This window comes from Symsagittifera roscoffensis, chromosome 3 (genome assembly GCF_963678635.1).
Source record: "Symsagittifera roscoffensis chromosome 3, txSymRosc1.1, whole genome shotgun sequence".
NCBI classification, from domain to species: domain Eukaryota; kingdom Metazoa; phylum Xenacoelomorpha; order Acoela; family Convolutidae; genus Symsagittifera; species Symsagittifera roscoffensis.
Window position 1 is genome coordinate 70,246,548 of NC_087064.1, and position 23,983 is coordinate 70,270,530.

At 35.4% G+C, this 23,983-nt stretch overlaps 1 protein-coding gene across 1 annotated transcript; it reads left to right on the top strand.

Annotated features, from left to right (window-relative positions):
• The first annotated feature begins 663 nt into the window (after positions 1-663).
• LOC134842863 (uncharacterized) lies at positions 664-23,931 on the top strand. The gene is made up of 13 exons (XM_063859366.1): positions 664-769; positions 3,980-4,097; positions 4,441-4,538; positions 5,687-5,854; positions 6,234-6,364; positions 7,084-7,230; positions 9,708-9,798; positions 12,386-12,439; positions 12,513-12,806; positions 21,286-21,510; positions 21,782-22,066; positions 22,320-22,453; positions 22,799-23,931. The coding sequence occupies exons 1-13, from the start codon at positions 736-738 to the stop codon at positions 22,958-22,960; spliced, it is 1,941 nt and encodes a 646-aa protein (XP_063715436.1). The 5' UTR covers positions 664-735; the 3' UTR covers positions 22,961-23,931.
• The last annotated feature ends 52 nt before the right edge of the window (positions 23,932-23,983 follow it).

Consider the following 23,983-nt stretch of genomic DNA (forward strand, 5'->3'; position numbering starts at 1 on the left):
GTGCTTCAGGAGAGCTGCGTCGCAAAACTTAAGACCAAATTTTTCCATAATAATTTTAATTTCGGTTCAACGATCGATTACCTAAGCTTTGTTTTGTCGGCTTAGGTAGCGCTCGATAATTTTTTCCGAATGGTAATTTAGCGCTGTGGATAGTTTTTTGCGGAATTTTTCAAGAAATGAACATCATACGAGACAAACAGATGATGTTTTTCAGATATAGTTTTTTTTATGTCGATTTTTTCCGACACTGGCCTCCGCCCCATTTTCGACACTTTTGAGTTGCATCGAAAGTGGTGTGTAAAATTTGTGGTGGGTTCCTATCGCTATCCGCTCCAAAATTTTGAGAGGCTATATTCTATGTGGTTGGAGTCTACGAATCAAGCTATCGTGAGTTTTCGGAATAAATTTTTGCTCAGTTATAATTTCTGAAGTCTGCAGAGAGAGAAATTAGCTAGACAACAACCTCCCTATGGTAATACAACAAAATTACAGCAATGATTATTCGACCATGAAAGGCATTTAAAGATATTTGATTTATGACAGTGATTTAATTGTAGGCTAGTCGGTCTTTCAAAATTGCCGCCGGTCTTTCTAATTTTTTTATGAAATAATTGAATATGTGAAGTAAAGGACTCTTAATGGCTTTTACGTATGGAGTAGTAGCCACATGCTTTATTCAATTTCAGACCGGTCATGTGACAGAACTACGCACCAAATATCACTATTCTATTCACCATGGACCTGGTTCGGCAGTTTCAACAAATCACTGGTTAGTTAGTTCCTAAATCTGATATTCAAGGCGGCTGCTATTCACATGAGCGAAGAACCGAATGCGCGAAAGTTCTCAGCCAATCAACGCCCTGTAAACTGTCCAAAATTGACTGCATTTATCTCGTATTTCGAATTTTTGAGTACTGAGCTCCGATTGCTTGAAAAAATCTTAACGCAGCAATCGGTCCGTCGCGCTGCTTGAATGATTACCAACCCCCCATCTCCTACCCTAACAAGAAAGGATGAAAGTTTTTTGTGGCCAAAAGTTATTCCTATAAAAAAAATTAAATAACTTTCAGAAATTGGTGCTACAAAATTTGTTGACAGTCTTTTCTCTCGAGGATAAATTGTCTTTTACGCTTGCGATTAGCAAGCATTATCAAATCGGAATATAGACTTTTTTTCGGGTTAACAACTAGTTAAACAAAATCAGTTGAATCACTTGTCTTACGTATTTAACTGCACGTATTTCTTACATTGCACCTATATTACTAACTGCATGATATTCTCAAATTATTCAAGCTAACACGCTCTAATTCAAATTAAATGATCTTTAGATGATTTTAGATAGTACTTATTTTTTCAACTATTTTTATTGAAAAAGTGTTGTTTTTTCGAATTTGTGGCTTTCGTCCTAATTTCTGTCGGCAGATTTTTGGTTTTTATTCCAAATGCATTTTATATTATGTGGCACGCTTTTCAAGCAGTTATGCTCCATTGCTTAGTTTTTTTTCATTCAAAATTGTTTTTTTTGAAGTAATCGAAAGTTGTTCTGTAGTTAGTGAAGTTATCAACTCCGACTTTAATTTTTTTTTTCGGTTAAAAGGGTACAGATTATGATATATCGGCTGAGTCAACTTATATTGCGCAGGTTTAAAGGGGATTTTGTAATGCTTTTGCATGTTTCAAGTGGGCTGTAAACATTTTGTTCTAAAATTTTGTAGCTCTAGATAGTTCATGACCTTATGTCGTTTTCGGCTTAACGATGTTCGACCCAATTTTTGTCACCATAGTTGCCACCCGGTCATTGATTCTCAATGATTGCTATGGCTGTTTATGAACATCATTCGAGACGAAGGTAAGAATTTTTTTAAGATGGTGTTGGGTGTTTTTTTTTCGACTTGTTTCTGGTAATTTTCAACTTAGTTTTTCAAAAAAAAAATTGTTATCTTTCTTTAGACTATCGGCTACGATCCCCTTTTTTAAATTATCGGATAAGGGTCTACGCTAGAATCCGGCCAGCACCTGTTTTAATTGAACCTAAAATATTTGAAGTCATTGTCTGCTAATGATTTGTCGACTTGTTGTTGCCAGACTTTTTTACCTTTCTTGTGTTGTATGATATTTTTTGTATATCAAAGTGTTGTCTGATTTTTCGGTGTAGTTTGCAATTCCTATACACTTACGAGAGCAAGTGTCTTGTAGTCAGGAATTAGACTTTTTTCCGTCAAAACTTTTCTTACACACACATTTCTTATTGAAATTGATGTTGCTTTATGATCAAACCTTAGCAGCTTCCAGGCCCAATCGCACTTGGTCTGGAGGAAATGCAGTTGGCTTTGAAAACTTATTCCAGAGGTTTGAGTTTCGGACGGACTTAGTTTTTTTCAGTGTCTGAAATTGATTTTTTGTCGGGAGTAATTGATTAGTCGGATTATTGGTTGTCGGCTTGTTTTGTCGGCTTAGATGCCACCTCACGCTTTTCATGATGTAATCAGTTGTTGTTGTAATCTCAAGTGTCTTTGGTTAACTTCTGTAGTGTTTAAAATTTAGTAAACCTCACTGGTATATTTTCCGTTTTTTAAAGATTTCGTTTTCGCTTAGAAATTAATTCGGCCTAAATGATTTCGGCTTTTGTTTTGTCGGTTCTGTTTAATGATTTTTTTCATCAGTATAAGGATGAAAATTGGTTTTTCATGTTTTTTCAATAAATCAGGTCTGATGGGAGTATAAAAGTTAAAAGTTACGAATTTTGAATCGCTCAAATTTTTTTGATAATTTATTTTGACATTTTTTGTTTTCGGTTTAATTGGCGTCTAACCACGTGTTGTCGGTTTAGTGAACGGTCGAAAATAATGAACGCTTGTTTAATGCTAGTGGCTGCGCGTGTCATCTGTTTTTCAGATATTGAGTTTTGCGTATTTCAATACAAAATAATGAACTTTTAATGAGAACCATTTCCTTCTGTATTTTTGTTTTCGGATCAATTGACGTCTAACCACTTAGCGCTCGCTGAGTGGACAATCGGAAAATACTAGAAGCTGGCTTACTGCTAGTGGTTGCGTTTTTCCTGTTTTTCTGAAATTGAGTTTTGATTTTTTCGTATTTCTAAAAGGTGTTGAGTTTTTTATGAGAACCATTTCTTGTGGTATTTTTGTTTTCAGATCGATTGGACTCTAACCCTGTGTTGTTGTCTTAAAGGAGGCTCGAATTTTTTTTTTAAGCTTGCTTAGTGCTAATGGTTGCATTTCTCGTCTGTTTTTCTGAGATTGAATTTTCGTATTTCTGAAAAAAAATTTGATTTTTTTTATGAGAACCATTTACTTTGGTATTATGTTTTCGGAGCAATTGGCGTCTAACCGCATGTTGTTAGTTGAGTGGTCGCTCGGAGAATACTAAAAGCTTGCTTGATGCTAGTGACTGTGTTTCTCGTCTGAGGTATTTTAATCTCACTGACCATTTAGTATTTTGCAATGGTACGCTTTCGTTGTATCGCAAGTAATGCGAAGCTCCGCTTCGCCTCTGTGGAAAAACTTCGTTGCACCAACTCTTTAATAATTTAATTTGTTTGTATGTAGAAATTTTTGCCATGAAAAATGTTCAAAAATATTCACTTTTCATCTTTTCTTGATATGGGACCTGCTCAGTTCTTTGCAGAAAACCGCTGCTGCGCCCGTGGTCGAAAACTACATGTATTTTTTGGACAGGGTAGTGTTGCGTCACTCTGAAGTATTGAGCATGAATCTTGGCGAGTTTTTACTTTTCTATTGATAGGCGGAGACTTAGCCATTTCACCGCCGCTTCCCATTCGAATATGTAATCGAATGTTCGAATGTACAATCGAGGGGTGTGCATATTTAGTGAAACCAAATTTGCGTCTGACCTCGTTATCGAGCTTATTTAGAACGCCTATTTATGTGATTATTCTAAAACAGCAATAAAATAGCTCTTTCTTCCATGTAACATTCAAATTTGATGCTGTGTCCAGGGTCAGCAGAAAATGTGGCCATAACCAGTCTATCCAGACATAACTACAATCTAGAGAGTGCATTATCCGCCTTCACCGCCGAACACCACTCTGCTGGTTCTCATCAAACCCCCTTCCGGTGATATATTAGCATACGTGGTGGCGTTAAAGCTGTATGTTCAAAGTTATGTATCGATCTCTATAAGCTTTACTATATACGTAGAATTTTTATTGTTGTATACAAAAAACTAATTGGCAAAAAGTGTGATAATTTAAATATACTATTAGAATTCTTTTTAGCAGAGGAAACAAAATTGCAGAAATGGTATCAGTCATGTTTTGTTATTCATAGAAAAAAATGAATTGTATTTTACTATCGCTTGAAGTTAATATTGCTTGAAGTTAAAACATGAGCGATGTTAATGGTTAAAATTTATGCCACGGAAGCTAACATATCACTCTTCTTTTTTCACCAACTGCAGTATGGAGAGATCATCCGCTGGCAATAATGTGGAAGGGTCTTCGTCTGGTAATACAATTGGTGCTGAAATATCACATGCTGTAACTAGTGGCGGCGGAGGTACCATTTGCTTATTTAGTATATATCGCCGAGTTTTAGGCTTTAACGGTTATGACGAGAACAAAAATTAATATACTGAATTGAGTCATAGGATTGGTAAACCATAATTTAGTTATCTGCGTTAATCGCTGAATTTTTTCAATGCGCTTTAGCTTAGAAAAAAATCGAGATGTGTTATTGTTCCGACTTTCGATACGAAAGTAACGAAATATTTGCGCTCGGGGTTGTCTTTTTTTTCTTCAGACAAATTTCGGCTTTTTAACTAGCCATTTTTGACGGAATTGTTTTATATCATTCAAAAGGTATTGTTGTCCTGAGCTCAAATTTGAAAAGATATTTCACCTGTGATCATTTTTCTTAAAGTTACAGCGGTTTAAAGATTGGCATTTGGGACAATTAACGCGCGATATATTTCGCGCTATTAACGCGTAAGCGGAGAGTTAATCCGTATTAGAACTCGTTCCATAATTGATTTGTTACAAGTAGCGAAATCTATCTTTTCGTACTTTATATGGTGTGTGGGGGGATGATTTTCATAAAAAAATTCAAATATTAGAAAAAAAAATTTTATTTTGTTTTATTACTTTTAATTTTTTTTTTGTTATTACTGCTCCATAAAGCTTAATAGGCAGTCGGAACATTCAGGGCTTCGCCCTGATACGAGCAGTCTTGTTGGATTTTGGGCTCAAAGAGGGCTTGGCAATTCCTTATGTTAAGAACCCATCCAGTCATGAATTTACAGTTGGGTGCCGAGAAGCAGCAAGTATCAAACATAGTCCCGCCATTAAGGTGAAAAATGCAAAAACGCTGAGAAAAAAGCAAAAAATTATACTTTCAGGGGTTCAGTGTTTTATGAAGAGCCAACTGTGAAGCGTGTACCACAATGTGTACCGTAAGTTTTACTTGGACATGCTTGTCCAATTTGTTTGAGCCTTATAATTGCGCATGAAGGGCGCAATTTTAATAGGAAAGCAATTTCAGCTGCTCTGTTCTTCTTTTCGAAATTGCCGGTTTGTGCACATGCGCGTTTTTTGTCTGAAACAACGCGAAAATCATAACAAGTTAGGGAGGGTGGGGCGTTTACCTGTACGTTTAGATTTGTTATTTTTGTAGTGTTTCGATACAAATTGCAAAAGACATCATTTCAGGAAATCTGCTGAGCAGTGTCTCACAATCGGCGCCGCTGAGTAGCGTAGACCATATGTCGTCCACTCTGAGTGTGCGAGGCCGTGCAATTCCTCCTCCGTCTTCATCACCCACCTCCTTCTCGTCGCCCTTCTCTCACATAACAGCCGTGTCTAATGCAGTGGGTACAGGTATGAACGATTGTTAACAGGCGACAATTTGTAACGGTAGATCAAGCAGTTAACACTGATTTGCATGCACTCTTTTTATCGTGCCAATGCCTTTTTATGAATTTCCATTGTAGTCCCATTGAGCGAGAGTACCCTAGAACTTAAACTATAGAGAGCTATAGAGAGATTTTTTGAACATGTTGAGGGTCCGTGAAAAAATATCACAAAATGGGAAATAAATGCAAGTTATTTCAAGATATTATTGGCAGAAAACAGTTTTAACCAATCAGCTGCATTCGATTTGAGAAAGTTGAGTCTTGACAAAACTTCATTAAATCAACTTCATTTATCATTCTTTTTGGAATAATCGGTTATCGTACTTGTACGTGCATAATTTCAGATCGCAACACAGCAGTACCAGTGTGGGAAAGGTCTACCATTAGCAGCAGGACAGGTGGAAGCAGTGGCGGTCTGCTGAGCTCTCTCTTCGCGCCTCCATTCGATATCATGTTCACTATGGATTTCTTCTACGTAGGAATCAACTCAAATTTCATGTTCACTTAAGAGCAGGTCGTGGTTATTTTCAGAAAAAGTCGGGCTCAAAATTACTTTTTTTGCGGTTTGATTTTGGTTTCTTTTCTAAGCTCAGTTCTTTTTCTATGCTTACACTTGCAAAGCAATGTGTTATAGTACGAACTTTCTTTTTTTTCAACCTAAGTCGCAAATATTGTTGCGACTAAGTCGCAATTATTGTTGCGAATTAAAGCAACAATATTTGCTGCATCGATTTTGCAATAAGATATATTTTGATATTTTGTTACATTTTTGATATTTAGTTGCACCTTTACAGCTTATTGATTACATGTGCTTTGAGATTCAAATAGTTATAAGTTTACACAGTTGATGTATTTTTAATTCATCAAGTGAACCGAATAAAGCTATTTGTTTCAAAGAACATAACAGAGATCGATTTTTGTTTCGCATTGTTTAGACTTTAGGATATGGCTAAATAATCGAGGATGCTAAATTGCAACACCTCACCCCAAAATGAAATGGACAAAATATTAAAACCAATTCAGAAAAGGATCAATTTTGGCGAATGCACTTGAACTGGCGCATCTTCACTTTTTTTTTCTAGTCTTGAGTAAGCATCAATCATAAGCCAGTTGTTTACACACTTGTTGTAAACGCAGTTCCTATAAAATTGAAAATGAAAGTGAGTTCATGTGATGTTTGTTTTGGTTGTGCAGGCGAAGGACTATGCACGAGAACGAGACCTGTGGCTGCTTGTGGACATCCAAGACAGCACGAACTTCGACTGCCAGTGTCTCAACAGAGATGTATGGTCCAGTCACGAGGTCAAACACATAGTCAGCAGACATTTCCTATTCCTACAGGTCAGTGCAAGAAACACTTTGACGCATCACATGATCATGAGTTTCCTTTTCAGGGGTTCCAGTTTTGATGCCTTCTTACACTTGCAAAAGCAGGTGTCTTGTAATAAGGAATTAAATTTTTTTCCCATGAACAAATTTTCTTACAAATATTCTCTTCTGGTCTTTTTTTCTTTATCACGCTCTTCTTTGTTCTTAATTATTAAACTAGCCAGAAGTGTAATGTATTAGCACGAGCCTTATTTTTAAACCTAAATCGCAAATTAAGGTGTTCATAAAAAGTGTTCACTTTTGGTGGCACTTCAGCTATAATTACGATCTGTAGCATTGAAAATTGCATAGCATCATTTCGCTGCTTTATTTTTGCTAGTGTTTGTAAGTATTAAGCGTCCCTGGTTGAGTGGTTAGTGCGTGAGACTCGTAATCTCTAGGTCGCAGGAGCGAATCCGAGACGTTGCCGATTTTTTTTAGTAATTGGAGGCTTATTTCTTTTTTCTTGTTTCAGAGCTGCTTTTTTGTCGTGTTTTTGCTAGTGTTTGAGATGCACAGCTTCGCCTCTGTGTTGAACTTTGTCGTTTTTCAGGTTCATTCCCACTTCCAGGTTCTCTCATCTTCCAGGTTCCTTCAGTGTGTATACATTTTAAAAAATCAGTAGAAAATGAGTAGTCGGACTTTCGTTTGAGGTCTTGCAAAATCAGAGGTCTTGCAACTTCCATGTAGTTTAAAGTGCAAATTTGTTTATTGTAATTTCAGGGTGGACTTGAAAATTTTTGAAATAATTTGATCATTTTTTCGGCTCAGCTGGTGTCTGCTCAATAATTATCTGCTTAGTTGCTACATCTCAGATTTTTTTTTTGTGCTTTAGTAAACTTCATTGTAGTTGCAAAAGCAAGTATTCATCATGGTAGTTCATGTGCAGGGTTGCTTGATTACACTAGCGTCAGCTTAGTGTATTATTACGAACCTTCTTTTTTTCTAACCTAAGTCGCAAATATTGATGCCCCTTTTGGGGTACCTTTACAGCATTTTGATAGCATGTGCTTTGTCATTCGAATACTAATAAATTAAAACAGTTGATGCATTTTAAATTCATCAATTAAACCGAAAAAAGCTGCTGTTTCAAACAACATGACAATCATAAAAACTCGATTTCAGAAATTTTCTAACTCAATATATCTCGCAATCTTTTGAAATACATAATTTTTACATAATATGGCTTTATGCTTTCCGATTTGTTACATTGTTTGTGTGGATGCCTTCAGTTTGTTATGCTCCAAATTATTATTTGCAAAATTGTGTCTATTTGTATATGGTGACACTTTTACTGAATCGCATTGGCAATTTATTAGCATATCTAGCTGCTTTATTCGTGACTAGTGTTTTTTTGATGATTAAGCGTGCGTGGCGAAGTGGTTAGTGCGTGAGACTCAAAATCTTTATATTGCATTAGGTCGAAGATCGAATCCTAAACCTAGCGAAATTATAATAATTCGAGGCTTAATTCTATCTTAGGGAAAATAGAACTACCATGATGAATACTTGTTTTCGCAACTACAATGGAGTTTCTTCAGACTCTAAGGTAGGGAAAATCAAAGTTTCTCAGTTTGTGGCGTGTTTTTCCTGCCAAATATATTCCAGCTTTTGCCCGCCAGTTTTCCAGCTTACCTTCTGCTTGCATCAAATGAATTTTTCAGACTCTCTCTAAACGAAAACTGAAAGATGATTAACTGTCTCCATAATACCGTTCATTTCAAAAAAAAATTCTGCTACTTATTTTCGTTATTTTTCTAAAGATACTCGGCAGTTTTTGAAAAAAAAATTGCATTTAAATCAAACAAACTGCTTTAAATATTGAAAAAACGGATTCATTTTATTTTTAAAATTTAAATCGGGTTTATAAGCAACCTTGTTCAGGTGGGATTGGAAACTTTTTTCAGGTGGGACTCGAATCGTATTTTTTTTCGGATCAATTTGTGTCTGCTCAAAGATAGTCGGTTTGCTTCCTCTTCATAAGTTTTGTTCCGTTGCTAATTTGAGTATTCAAATGTTTGGCATGTGTGCCTAAAGTTAGCTTCTATCGAGACACAGTAAAGTTTAAACTTCGGTAGACTATTTTTCCCCATTTTTTCGACTTCTTAGGTTTTTTATGTTTGTGTTTTATCGCAAGTGGCGCGAAACTCTTCTTCGCTTCTGAGTGAAAAACCTCTGCCCATCATGTGACAGCTTACATTCAATTTTTCAATATCTGTTAAAGTATAGATTTCATAATATGTTTTCAACAAATGGGGCTGAGTTAATTTAACAATATTACTATGTTTGTTTTCTGCATGAGTTAGAAGATATAATTGCGAAATAAGCTTAAACTGCTAAATAAGAGTTCTTGTTTTGTAGTTTGTTTTGTATTTTAAATTCAATGTACTAGATTGAAAACCGTGATAGAACTGGGATTTGTGCTGTGTTGATGAATGTTTTTTTTTCAGTATCGCATGGACAGTCAAGATGGTAGAAAATTCAGCCAATTCTACAGAGTCAATCACTTCCCATACGTCGCAATCCTTGATCCCAGAACAGGTAGCTTTTCCCCTTTTTCGCTATGTTTTTTGAAAATTTCACCTTTTTTCAGTAATTTTTAAGAGTCAGTGAACGTTGCGAAGACTCTTATTTCGGTCTTGATGATTTTGTTTGTTTGTTTTTCAGTTTGTTCACGCTTTTGATTTGTTTGTTTTTCAGTTCAGTTGTTTTCCTTTGTTAAACTGCAAAAGAACCGCGAAATCACTATTGAACCGCAAAAGTGTTAACGTCACTAAAGTCGATTTAAAGTCTTAGATTTCACAGTAGAATAAAAACTTTACCTATTGATCCAGTTTTCTCAAAAAGGTCAATCATTCATTGGTTTTGATTTTCAAAGAGTTATTTGGGCTTATATTTTTTGTTTGAAGTTCGAACATTGAAGTTTTTCAAAATGAAGTCTATTTCAAGTACGCAAGGAGAAAGAAAATTTTGAAGCAAACTTCATTTTGAAAAAAAAATTTCCTTGCATTCAATTCCAGTCAGTGTTGGCTATAGTTCCAGCTCCGTGTTGGCTATGTTTTCAAATTCAATTCGCTAGTCTGTTTCGGCATTCTTCGCGTCTTTGCTTGAGTCTGCATAGTTTCTATGCCTTTTTTCTAAACTATCTTTTCAAATGGGACCTAGTTTTGTGAGATAGGCTTGGAAAAAATGATTCTTTGGCTGGGAAAATTTGCAAATTTTTTTTGAAAGTTTATGCTGATTAAAGATGGAAAATTTTGTACTGCCAGTGCTTCGAAACGTACTGGTTTTTGAGAACAGATGAAAATTATCAGCCGAAATTTCGCCATTCTAGATATAGACACAAGTGAAGCGTACAGTGAGAAAGATAGCATGAAGCAACTTTTTTCAGCCCTAGTTGCAAATAAAAAGGCTACTTTTGGTGGCATTTTGAATCTAGAGGCTGCATTGGCTTCATAATAGCATGTTTTGAAATTTGATTTGTAATGGGTTAACACAGTTCATGTTTTTAATGCATGAATTGAAGCAGAAAAGCTATTTGTTTCATGCAACGGTACGAAAATATAATATCTTCAGAAATTTTTTGGTATTATCGCGAAACTGTTTGAAATGCATGTTTGACTTTACAGTTTTCTTATTATGGCATGCAAAGTTAAAAAGGAATGCTTCTAATTGAGTTTTTAAAATCCATAATTGTACATGCAAAAATCGTGTTTTTTTTCGCATTTAACCTCTATCCGAATCTTGTGCCACTTTCTCTATAGTGTTTGCGAAGCTTCAGCTTCAGTTTATTTGTTTACTTTGATTCGAAATGAATCACGATTGCGCTTAGTAGTCGTTATCAAATCGGAATCTAACAAATTCCGGCAAAGAAATTGCTTCACAAAATAGTTTGATAGCTTGATTTTTTTTTTAAATATAGTCAGTTTCCTGGACCTGTTCACAACATAGTTTGATAGCTTGGTTTTTTAATATAGTCAATGTTTTGAGCCTGTTAAGGTGCGGTGCTGTGTCCCAAATGGTCTTTACTGAGTTGTTTTATATGTTCCGATCATTGAAAATGGGAAGGAATTTTGTATTGGGGTGTGTTTTAGTTTTTTTGTTTTCGTTTTCCACTCAAAATTAGGTACCACAAATAATCATCGGACTGGGTTGAGTGGTATATCATAATAAAGACCTGTCATTCGTGATTCGAGCCAGTTTAATAAATTCTAAAAAAAATTTTGAAGGTTTGAAATTTTCGATTTTTCGGCAATTTTCGAGCGAGTAAAGCGATCGAGTAACGTTTATATATAAAAATTCAAAATTTAGGTTAAAGAAATTTGATTTTACTAAAAGGATGCCTCATTTAGTTCTTCTATGGCAAAAAAAATAATTTAATGGCAAAAAATTATATAATATTTAAAACTTTTAGTGCAAAAGATGGAAAAAAAATTCGAAAAATTTTCAATGAAGACCATTGGATTCATTTATGCCCAATTTACTTGTTTTCCGCGCGTTTGTATAGTTTTATTATTACAGGACGTATAAAGAAGGCACTAACTTGTAGGAAAAGAACTTTTTTTGAAAACGTGGTGGGAACATTCTGTGCTACTTGCAGTGCAACCGGCTATCCTTGTTTCCTTTTGATTTTTTTTTCGCTAAAACTATTGATTCGGCCTTGAAGGTTTCGGCTCATGTTATATCGACTTAGTTGTCGCAAACTGTGTCGTTTGAGGGGCGATAATAATTTAATAATTTTTTTGTCTGGTTGTATGAAAATCTTGAAAACTTCGAGTCTCGCAATTTTTTTCGGGCATTATTTTTCGGCTCAATGGGTGTCGAACTAAATTATGTCGGCTTAGCACCGATTCACAAATTTTATTTCAATGCTTCCTAACTGCTGTTATTGACTTTCTGATTTTTTTATAGTAAAAATAAACTTCATTCGAATCAAACTTATGATATACTTAGTGTGAGATGTTTTTTTCCTAACAGTTTTTAGCTATTAAGTAGTTTTTGTCTGATTTTTCTGTGTTGGCTATCTTGCCATGCTTTGATTGTGATCTCGCAAGTGGTGCAACGCTTCATTTCGCCTGTGTTAAAATATTGAATAACAGTTTGTGGACTTACATATGAAGTATTTCAGGCGAGCTTCTGCAGAGTTTCAGTGCAATCACTTCTAAAAATGCTGGGCGACTCTGTGAGTGCATTTCTTTGTCGTTCGTTTATTCTAAAAAACTGGCGTAGATTGACGTTAGTTATAATTTCTTCAGTGACGACATTTGTTCGGAAAAATGGCGCTCCAAGTGTGTGTGACCAAATGCGCGACAACATCACTTCAGACCAAGTCGTTGACCTAGAAGACGAGGAAATCGAACCAGCAATTGTCAAAGTGTCGACTGGAAACTCGACTAAAACATACCATCATTCGCTGAATGAAGAAGAGGCCTTGAAAGCGGCAATTGCAGCATCCCTGGACCACCAGAGACGGAATAAGGGAGGTAGAACCCTGGGGTTTGCAGGAAGTTCCACGTGGTCTGCAAATAATGCGCCAAATACTGCAAACAGTGAGTCTATTCTGTCATTCAGTGTATTGACGTACGATTTTAAATGTTAAGAATGCTTGATATATTTCATTGTAAATCTTAAAACGTGTACAAAAAACTGTTGTCATTCATTTTCGATATTTTTGACAAAAAAGTGTAGTGTTTATGCAGCTTTTGCCGTCTTTTTATATTCTTTTACACTTCCGATTTTAAAAAAATTTCCCTTTTTGAAATTTAATAATCGATGATTTTAACTATTCAAAAGCTCAAAATTATTATGCCAAGACTGTAGAGATTTTTGTTTTGTATCTTTTGAGCCTCAGATGTGTGATTTATGGACTTTTATTAGTTCCATTGACCATTTTCTGCATCAATTGGCGAGTGGGCAGTAGTTTTATCGGACTAGTTTTATCTACTACAATTCATGTTCTGTTTACTCAAAAACTAAGCCCTATTGTCGTGTCTGTTTGAACCAATGCTTGGTCGATACTATTCCATCAAGGTTGCTAGTGGTAGAATATGCATGGGAATTTTAGCAGACCAGTTACCTCATTCATACCACATTGATAGCTAGCAGTTGAAAGTTCCACTGAATAAACCAACCGACCATTTGAAGTAAAAGCAACTTTGCAGTGGTGGTGCTGTTTCAAACGAATTGGCTCCATATTTGCTCTTTCTATACTCCCAAATCAGTACTAAGAGGCTCGTGTGTCATATCGCTCACTGTTATTAAATTGTATTACTAGATTATTACTAGATTGTTATTACTAGATTGTGATTCTGTTGAATAGAAAAACATGCCAGAAATAACTTAACGATGCCCTAGTTTGTTGCAATCAAATAATGCAGTATTTGAAACATCAGCTATTTGCGTGTGGGTGTGATTTGTTCTATATGAAATAATAGGATCACTGCAACCTTCGTATGAATGGACATGGTAAGTTGCAACCTGCATAATTTCTGTTCTGGCTTTATTACACTTGCGGAGCTTGCAAATAATGCATTTTAATGTGAGTCCACATTTTTTCAACCAAAATTGAGCGATATTGTTTGTGCAACAAATTTGCTGCGAGTTTCCAAGCAGATTCCAAATTACGCTCTGTATTTACACTTGCCAGCTTGCGAGCGTTGTGTATTAGTACCAACCTTCTTTTTTTTCCAAACGAACTCACAATTAACAGTGCTCATTAGTATCACGATCTGTAGCATTGGAAGTCTCATAGCATCTGTTCTCTGCTTTATTTGTGGCTAATATTTGTGCTCAATCAAATGTCCGTGGCGCAGTTGTTAGTGCTTTAGACTCATTATCTCTAGGTCGGGGTAGCTTTACGGCTTTTCGATAGTGTGTGCTTCGACATTCGATCAATAATGAATTAACACAGCTGATGCCTTTTTAGTCATCAAATGAACCGAAAAAAAGCTATTTTCTTCACACCACAGTACAATGATTACACTAGCCAACTTAAGTGAGCGTTAGTGTTATACTACGACTATTCTTTTTTCTAACCTAAATCACAAAAAGTAGTGCCAGGTTTGGGGCATCTTTACGGCTTTTTGGTAGAATGTGCTTTGACATTCGAATAGTAATAAGTTAACACATAAGATACATTTTGAATTCATCAAATGAACCGAAAAAAGCTATTTGTTCCAAGCCACATAACACTAATAAAAACTCGGTTTCAGAAATAAAGATGCAAAATTAGTGTGAATGCCTTCAGTTTGTTATATTCCAAAGTATTACTTTTAAAATTGTGTCTATTGTATTTGGTGCCTTTTTTGCTGCATAGCATTGGCAATTTGTTAGTATATGTAGCTGCTTTATTTGTGACTAGTGTTTGCTGGTTGTCAAGCGTTGGTCGCCGAGAAAACAGGGCGTGAGACTCCAATTCTCGAGGTCGCAGCTTTGAAGCCCATACGTAACAAAGTTTAACTAAGTCGAGACCTTTTTCGATCTTTATTTTTCACTTTGTGAAGATGCTTTTTTGTCGTGCTTTCGGTCCTAGTTGTACTGTTAAGTAAAGAAATTTACTCGGGTTCATCGAGCCTTCTAAAACATCATAACACTCCTTGACAAATTTTAAAAGCCGATGAACGTTGTTCAGGCTCTTATATAGGCCGTGATGGTTTTTTTGTTTCTTTTTCAAGAAAAAGTCCTAAAATTTGTTCGGGATCAAATTGGATTTTTCGCGGTTTGACTTTCGATTTTTTTACACTTGCTTGAGCAAGTGACTTAGTCGGGAGGTAGACTGTTTTTCCCGTAAACAACTTGTCTTAAAAGACATTCAAAAGAAGACCAGAAAATATCAAGTTATTTATTATTCAAATGACTAATCTCTCAAAAGGATTTAAAACTAAGCAGAATGATAAAATTCTATAGCTAGATGAGAGAGAATTTTCTGAAAAAAATTTGTAAAGAAGTTTGAAGTGTCATACATGTATTTTTTCATATTGTACCATAAATAACATAAATCTATTATATGTTTAAATGCGGGCTTCACTATCTTGCTTAAACTTTTTCAACGTATTATTTTTGCATGTTTAACTAGAGAATTTTTTCACCTCTAAGCTATATCGGATATTGCAATGGTTGAGATTTATTTTTCGATTTTCCTGTTTGAATTCAGTGTTCATTTCACCAAGTTTGAAATTAGCAACCCAATAGTGGGATGCTGTCCGGATGTTGCAATTTTGGCCTCCATATATACATAACCAAATCCTTTTAGATAACGAGATACGGCATTTTTCGAGATTTTTCAAAAATTGCTAGAAAATTTTATCATTAAAAACTTCTGAAAATTTGAATTTCTCAACCCTGCAGTTGAGGGCTGTCAGGGTACTCTCACAAGTTGCAAATCTTGCCTCCAAATCTCTTTTCTCAAATCCTTGTAGTTTTCGAGATATGACGTTTTTTATGATTTTTTCAAACATTTTCAAAAAAACTTAGATTTAAACAATCAAAAACTTTGAAGATCTCATTCCTGTAATGGGAAACTGTGAGGGTATTCTCAGGAGTTGCGAATCTTGTCTCTGAATATGACTGCTCAAATCCTTGTAGTTTTCGAGGTTTGACGTTTTTTAGTAATTTTTCAAGATTTATCAAAGAACTTAGATGGTAAAAAAACTTTCCCAAAAATTGAAGTTCCCATCTCTATAGTGAAGCTCTTTCAGGGTACTCTTAGGAGTTGTGAGTTTTGCCTCAAAATAAGACTGCTCAAATTCTTTTAGTTTCGAGATATGACTTTCATTTTTTGTAATTTTTTCTGTAGTGGGGGCTCTCTGTAGTGGGGACTCTCAGACTAATCTCCGGTTTTTAGGGGCTGCGAATAGTGCCTCCAAAGAAGACTGCTCAAATCTTGTTAGTGTTTTCAGATAGGACGTTTTTTCATTAAACTTAAATTAACTCTTTTTCAAAATTTGAAATTGCTAACCCTGTAGTTGGGGGCTGCCAGAGTACTCTCAGAGGTTGCAAATCTTGCCTCCAAATAAGGCTGGTCAACTCTTTGTAATTTTTAGATATGCTGTTTTTGTTATTTTTTCAAAAAAAAATTCAGAAAACTTAAATCTAACTTTTTTTCTTCAAAATTTGAAATTCTTACCCTTTTAGTTGTGGCTGTCAAAGTACTATCAGGGGTTGCGAACCTTGACTCCAAATAAAATTGCCAAAAATTAAAGTCTTTGAATTTTTCAATATATGAAGTTTCTTAACATTTTTGAATTTTTGTTTTTAGAAAACTTTAATTTGAAAAGTTTATCAATTTGAAATTCCTAGCCCTGTAGTTGGGTTTTGTGACAATAGTCTCACAATACTGTTGTTACAAATCTTGCGTTCAATTGCGACTGCTCTTTGCTCTAAGTTTCCGAAATGTGGCGTTTCTTAGTTCACTCAAAGTTTTTTCAAAGAACTGTATACATTAAACTATATAAGTTTCAGGTTTTTTCAAAATTTGAATTAAAAAAACTTGAATAAAAAACTTTGCAAAATTTGAAACTACCAACCCTGTTATTGGGTGCTCTCGGGGTACACTCAAATAGGATGCAGATCTTACTTTCAATATATGTTACACGCTAGTTATCCTTATTTCTCGAAATCGTTTCTCATTTAGGCTCATAAAAAGCACAAATCGCAAATCAGTTAAGTGTGAAACTAAACTTAATTATTTTCCTGATTCTTGATAATTTGAGTCCGAAAAAGCGTTTTACTCGATAAACGGACAACATCATTTTTCTTCACTAAGGTTACAATTGAATAGGTTAGTTTGAGACACTGATTTGGAAATTTCTCGCGTAAAGGCAGATGTACAAAATCATTTTGACAATTTTATCGGCCTTTTTTCATTACGATTATAATATCAGAAGAGAAATTCTTAGGGTGGTCAAAGATTCAAATTTCAAAAGACAAATTTGAAGTTTTTGACAATGGAAATTGGAGAATTGTTTTTTTGTAAATTAAAGCTAATGGTAAATTGATTTCATTAACTGTTAACAGCGGTTCTTAAGGACGAATTTTTATTAGCTTTAATTTACGAGGAAAAATGTTCTTGAACCACTTATGAAAAGTTCGACAAAATATTAGAGCAACTCTAGTAAAGATAAAGAGCAACCTTGTTTTATCAATTAGCATTTTTTTATTTTGGCGAGATTCGAAAAAACATTTCAAAAAAATTTCAAATTGATCACTTCATTTTAACGCAGTTTTGCTGAAAAAAATGACCATGATTGATTTTGTCTAGCAGGAAATGCGCAATATACTTCTTTTTCATTGAAAAAAAACAGGTGGCTCGTGTGAAGAACCTATTCGAAACATTAAAAACTAGCTAGGCTAGACTTTCGTAGCAAATAGGTTATGTTGAAAGTCAAAACATTGTTCCAATCCTTGAAGAAAGTAACTGATTATCTATGATTTAGGTGGTTTTTTAATCAGAAAAATGTCCAAGATTGAAATCATAATATATAAAACGTATACTTCAGTTGTGATCAAATTTTTTAGTCCAATTATCGTACTCAGTTCGTAAGCACGTATCATTAACACACTCCAAATCGGGCCAAGTAATCCAATTGTTCTCAAGTATCGAATGACCTTCCAATACACCAAAAAAGAAGCCGTGTCAGTCACAATTTTGCCCTTATACAAGCAATCTTGTTGTTCCGATCACTAAAACTGGAGAGCTTTGTCTTTGGTGCGTTTTAGTTTCTTTCCTCCCAAAATCATTACAAAAATTATCGAAATAAGATCAGTAATATATTGGTTTCAGAACTTTTTCGTTTTTAATTTGAACGTTATTAATTGTTTTTGGAAAGTGTTTTCATCGAAAATAACTGGTTTAGTTTTTGTTCCGACCATTGAAAATAGAGAGGAACTTTGTATTCGGGTGTGTTTCAGTTTTTTTTTCAACTTTTATGTTCGGCGCCAAATTAGCTACCACGAATGATCATTGGACGGAAGAAAACTGGTTTGTAAATTTAGATTTTTCGTCTAAATTCGATCGAGTGAGCTGGCTTACCTTAGCTTGATAATAATTATTTTGGTGTTTTTTTTCAGACTATGGTCGGAACATTTTGTGTTAGTTGCACAGTAACGGGCTATCCTTGTTTATCTTTACACTAGCGGTCAGCGTAATAAATTACTATGAACCTTCTTTTTTCTAACGTAAGTCGCAAATAAAATCGTTCATTAAAATTGTTCACTTATTTGGTGGCACTTTTGCTGTAATCACGATCTTTAGCATTGGAAATTTCATAGCATCTGTTCTCTGCTTTATTTGTGGCTAATGTTTGTGCTCAATCAAACGTCCGTGGCGAGTTTGTTAGTGCGTTAGACTCATTATCTCTAGGTCGTGATTTGACGGAGATCGAATCCGAGACGTAGCCGAACATTTATTTATTCGAGGCTTTTTTTTACTTTTTCTTATTGCACTTTGTAGAACTACTATTTGTCGTGTTCTCGTTAGTGTTAGCGAGTGAACCTTCGCTTCTGTGTAAAAACTCGATTTTAGAAGTTAAACAACTCAATATATCGCAATATTTTTGAAATGCATAATGGATACTTTATTTGACTTCATGCTTTCAAATTCATTACATGCAAAGTTAGAGTGGTTACCCAGGTTGTTATATTATAAAAGATTGCATGCAAAATTGTGTCTTTTTGTATTTGGTTCCACTTTCGCTGCATCGGATTGGCAGTTTATTAGCATATGTAGCTGCTTTTTTGTGGCAATTGTTTGCAAATTATCAGGACTCATAATGCAAATGCAAGGACACGGGACTTTAAATCTCCTGGTCGATTCCTCTACAGCCAAAATTTTTTTAAGACATATTTTTATCTTTTTTTCTTAATTCGCTCTATGGCTTTATCTTTTTTCGCTAGTCTTTGTTAAGTTCATTTTCTCTGTATTGTTTTTGATACAGCTCTTAAGAGCGTATGGTCACGATTTAGATGCAAATTGAGATGAAAAGCTTTGTCCAGCATAGTTTTTTTCAGGGTGCGTTCAGTAAACCGAGTAACGTAAAAATTACAATAGGTGTCGAATCATAGATATGAAAAATTGGTTTTCGCTGACCTAGAAAAATCAGTATAAAACATCAGGTTAAGAGTAATTTTATCTTTTTTTTTGGTTTCGCGAAAAAATTTTGTCATACATTTCTCTCAGCTCGTGTGAGTACAATGATTGAATGATGATTTTTTGGTTTGCTTTCCGTCTTTTTTTGTGTTTGCGAAGCTCAGCTCCGCTTGGGTGAAAATTTAATTCAATGTTTCTTGGAAACTGGTTCAAAACGAAATAAAAATTCACTTGTAGGTCGCGTTGTTTCAAAAATTCGTGCTCGATTTCTTTTTCTAATGCTAGTCCGAGATAGAATAACAACTACAGCGTTTGCAAAAAAATCCAGATTTTGTGCAATTCTGAATCTTGAGACTACATGTTTCAGCACCCTGTCAATGCCTATGATTCTCCAAATGATTTTATCACCTTATTTTGCTGATTTTCTCATTTTATTCGAAACTTTCCAGCATCATTTCGGTTTAAAGTTAGCTTGATAGAAAATAATGAAAAATGTACTTTGTTTGGGTTAGATTTGTTGAAGTTTCTGGAAATGCATTCACTGTAACATCTCTCTCTGATATATCTGGTATTTCGGTGGAGTATTGAATACGTGTTAAAAACTTTAGGTCTCAAGCGTCAAGGAACCGAGTGAAGACCATGTTGGAGGTCGTGTAAATTCTTTTCTGAAGTATGTCTTGAAATTGATCACGCTCAAATTTGAAATTTTTGTGGTTTGAATTACGCTCTCTATTTACGAAACTGCAAATAGAGCGAAAAAAACAATGATTGAGATTTCAATAATGGATTTTTTCATTTCCAGCGAAATAATAAACTACATTTCTCTACTAAACTACATAAACTACATAAATAATAAACTACATAAACAAATTGGTTTTTGGTTTGCGATTTGCAAGCGTTATCAAATCGGAACAAGGAATTTTTTTACGAGGTAATCAAGTTCAGAACCGATTCGTTGAATATTGTTTTATCAATTCAATTCGCATGTCTGCTTCGGCGGTCTTGACCTAGCGGTAACTTCTATGCCTGAGAAAGTGACGGTTTTCAGTTGAATTCGTGCAAATTTTCAGTCGAATCCGTTTTAAATATTATTCGATTTATTGTTTCATTTCGATTTATCGTTGTAATTTGTAAATGTACCAACCCAGATTTTTTAATTTAGTTTCGTTGAAAAGGTTCTTTGCTTTATATTTTATCGATTGGTCAGCTAATATTGAGCTAATGCCTGTAGATTTTTTATTTCCCGATGGGAAAGGTAGCTTCAAAACTTCATAGGTCAAAAGGATTGCAGAACATGGTTGGGGTTCTAATGTTGTCTATACCTTATCTGCGGAACACCAGACAAAGGAACAGCTATGAGCCAGTGTTGAGTCGTCACTGGTCATCAGGAGCTTTGGGGACAACAGGTTTTTGGGGACATTGAAAGAGGTGGTTGGTACGGCGCGGGGTGTTAAAGAACTTCGGACTTTCGTTGGGGACACTTGGGTCAAGTCTGTTGAGGTAGGAATCAAGTAGGGTGGGGAGGGGGGATAGAGGGAGCTTAGTTGGAACGGGCATTTCGACTCAGTGAGAATTCAGTTGTTTTCGGTTCAACTGGCATCGGCTAGCTTACAATGTTTTCGTGGTATCACAAATTAAGGCAAGCTCTGTTTCGCCCCTGTGCGAAGAAAGTGTTCAACATAAAAGATTCTTGAAATTAAGTACGGCAACTTCATCACTTATACGGGAACCTGAGATGTATTTCTCCGAATTTCGAATGCTGAAAAATTCGAAAAAGTCTATGATTTTTTCGTTTAAATGAGTTCATTGACTTTTTTCCAAGTACCTGCTGGCTATGTTTTGAAGCGCGTTCTGGCTCAATTACACTTGCGAATGCAAGTGTCTTAATGAATGTTTGGAACAAGAAATCAGTTCTCAACTTGAAAGTATCTCTTTCTGTTTAGTTGTCAATCTGAGCGACGAAGAAGGTTCGGCAGAAGTAGACACGAAAGATGAAAGTCTCCATGCAGACGAGAGCCATACACGTCTGTTGCAGTCGGATGATGACGACGAGGAGGACAGCTTGGACAGCATGGATGACTACAGCAGTCACTCTTCACATGATGACACCAATGAGATATCACTCAACCATGAAGAAGTCACAGATAATAATCTCTCATCACCAACAGGTGTTTTTCAGTTGGAATAAAAATTGATATTATTAAATAAAAAGGAACGATATTTGATGTTACTGTATTTTTTAAATTGAATAAAAGCTTGTGAAAATGTAAGTACTTGAATTGTTTTTTTTTTGCGAAGGATTCGATGTATCTCTAAGACGTAATTGCATCTAAAATAACTGATCTTAAAGATAATAATGTATAGTAGTTCTCATATCATCAAAATTAGGATCCTCTTGGTATATTTCAATTTATGATAGCTTTTTTTGATTTATTTCAGCTCAAGTTAGTCGAAAACGTAGAATAGATCCACGAGACCACTTCTACGCATCGAGTAGTCGTGGACCTCCTCACTTGTATGGAAATCTGAAGAGATTAAAACTTGACAATCTCTCCTCGGACAGGTCTCAAGATGCTCTCTCTGCATCTTCCTCGGGATCCAGAGTCCTGGACCTGCAGGTGCAGAACATCGGACCCCTCATCCCACCGTCGAGGCATGAATCACTCCAGTTCCCTAGTGAAGTGTCTGTTGTAGAGCAGAGTAAAACCGACTTCGCTGCTACAGGTAGTCATTCTGATTTCGTTTTCAAAGAAATCTCTGGTTTCATCAGTGATATTTTTGTATGACGTGGCGTTTTTTTGAATAATTTCTGAGTTTTGACAAGTGTGAAACTTTCTTCAAAAGGCACCTTTGTGTTACGTAGTTCTTTTGGGAAAAGAAGATAAAAGTTTGTAATGACCATTTTTTCTGAAATGGTGTCGGTGATGATTTGGCGAATTAAAATAGGTGAATTGACTGGTTTCTGTCATTTGTTCAGCGTCATCCTCGAGTGGCGGAGGAGAGAGTAAAGGGAATGGAGATCGGGACGAAGTGAAGAGTGTGAAGGTGCTCCTGAAGTGTCCCAATGGAGAGAGGAGGTCCATCAACCTCGCACATTCGTGCACTCTGCATGTTAGTTTATATGGTTTAGTTTAAAACGATTTTTAAGGCATAAGATAAAATTTTCAAAAGCAGCTTGTGCTCAAAATTATTATTCACAATCCAGAACAAAACTGCTCATTGTTAATCGATATTTTAAGCGCAATCTGCTTTTAAAATTGTTAACTAGTGCTTTTACAATCCCGTTGAGACGGATCCCTTATTTAAAACAAATTACCCGAGGAAACACAGGGCGATTGGCAGAATCTGGTTTTTAAGGATATTGTATGCTTTATTTAGGACGATAACGGCAAATTTGGTTTTCAAAATTAGTATGAAATTGATGCATTAAAGTAATGTGAGTGTTGTTGCGTGCAGTCTTTCTTCGCCGGCTGTGGTTCTCTGGGCTTCTCGGATGTGTTGTACGAGTTCACTACCCACTTTCCACGCACACTCCTCAACACACTGGACCGCAAAATCACCCTCTCCCAGGCGGGCATAGCGGCCAACTGTGTGGTCTTTGTCGAGTCCAAAATATGAAACGAAGGTGCAATTGGAAGATCCGAAACGAATATAGTGATCATTTGACGCCGAGACGAAAATATGAATTTTCGTTAAAAAATTTCAGAAAAAAACTTTTTTGTCCAAAAAATGTCACCCGCTCCTTTTCTGATTACCAAATGTAAATGAAAATTTTACTAAAACTACAGCTGTAGTGAAATTTTGCCCAAAAAAACGTCGAGATAAATTCGTCGAATGAATTTTGAATGAGATTTCTCCGCAAGTGGACAGTCGTCTGAATCTTTTACATTTCAAGGTCAAGTACACCTAAAAAGATAAGTGTTTGAAATTGAACCAACAGTTTCTCAGTTGGTTTTATTGGATGGTGCTCCACTCCTAATGCAGTTATGGGTCTAGTATCGTCAAAGTTTAAACTTATGTAGTTGTTAGTTCAATGTAAAGCAAAAAGGTGTCCATGAATTGTGCTAAATTAATCCCATGGATGTGCTTTTGTGTTTTTTGTGTCTAGTGCGAATGAAAATAATGATGCTAAATTTTCAAATTTTATCGTGTTATTTGGAATTAAAATTTATTTGTTTCACAGTTCAATATTTAATTTCATGATATCGGTACCACTAATGTGATACATGAGCCTACCCACACAAAAAGTTGGGTTCCTATTGAAGCAAACAGGAAAACTAACCAACTTTTGATAGATGGTGATATATATTTAAGGCGAGTTTTCAACACAAATGGCATATTTCATCATTGCCAAGTTAGTATTATTTAAACAGCCTGGAGCTGTTTTATCTCCTTAATCAAAAAGCTTTCACAGCTACCTGCATAGCAGCTAGGCAACGATGGCTAAGCGGTTAAGTTGTTTAATTGTAACATTGTTCTTTTTCAATGATTTTTTTCACTCAATATGTATTTTTTTGAAATTTTGTGCATTTTTTGCTCAGGTTTGCCAAGTGCAGTTTCCCTTCCGTATTAAAATACAGATTAATTAACGCTAGCTCGGATTTGATCAGTTGTATTGGTTTTGCTTAATTTACTTAATTT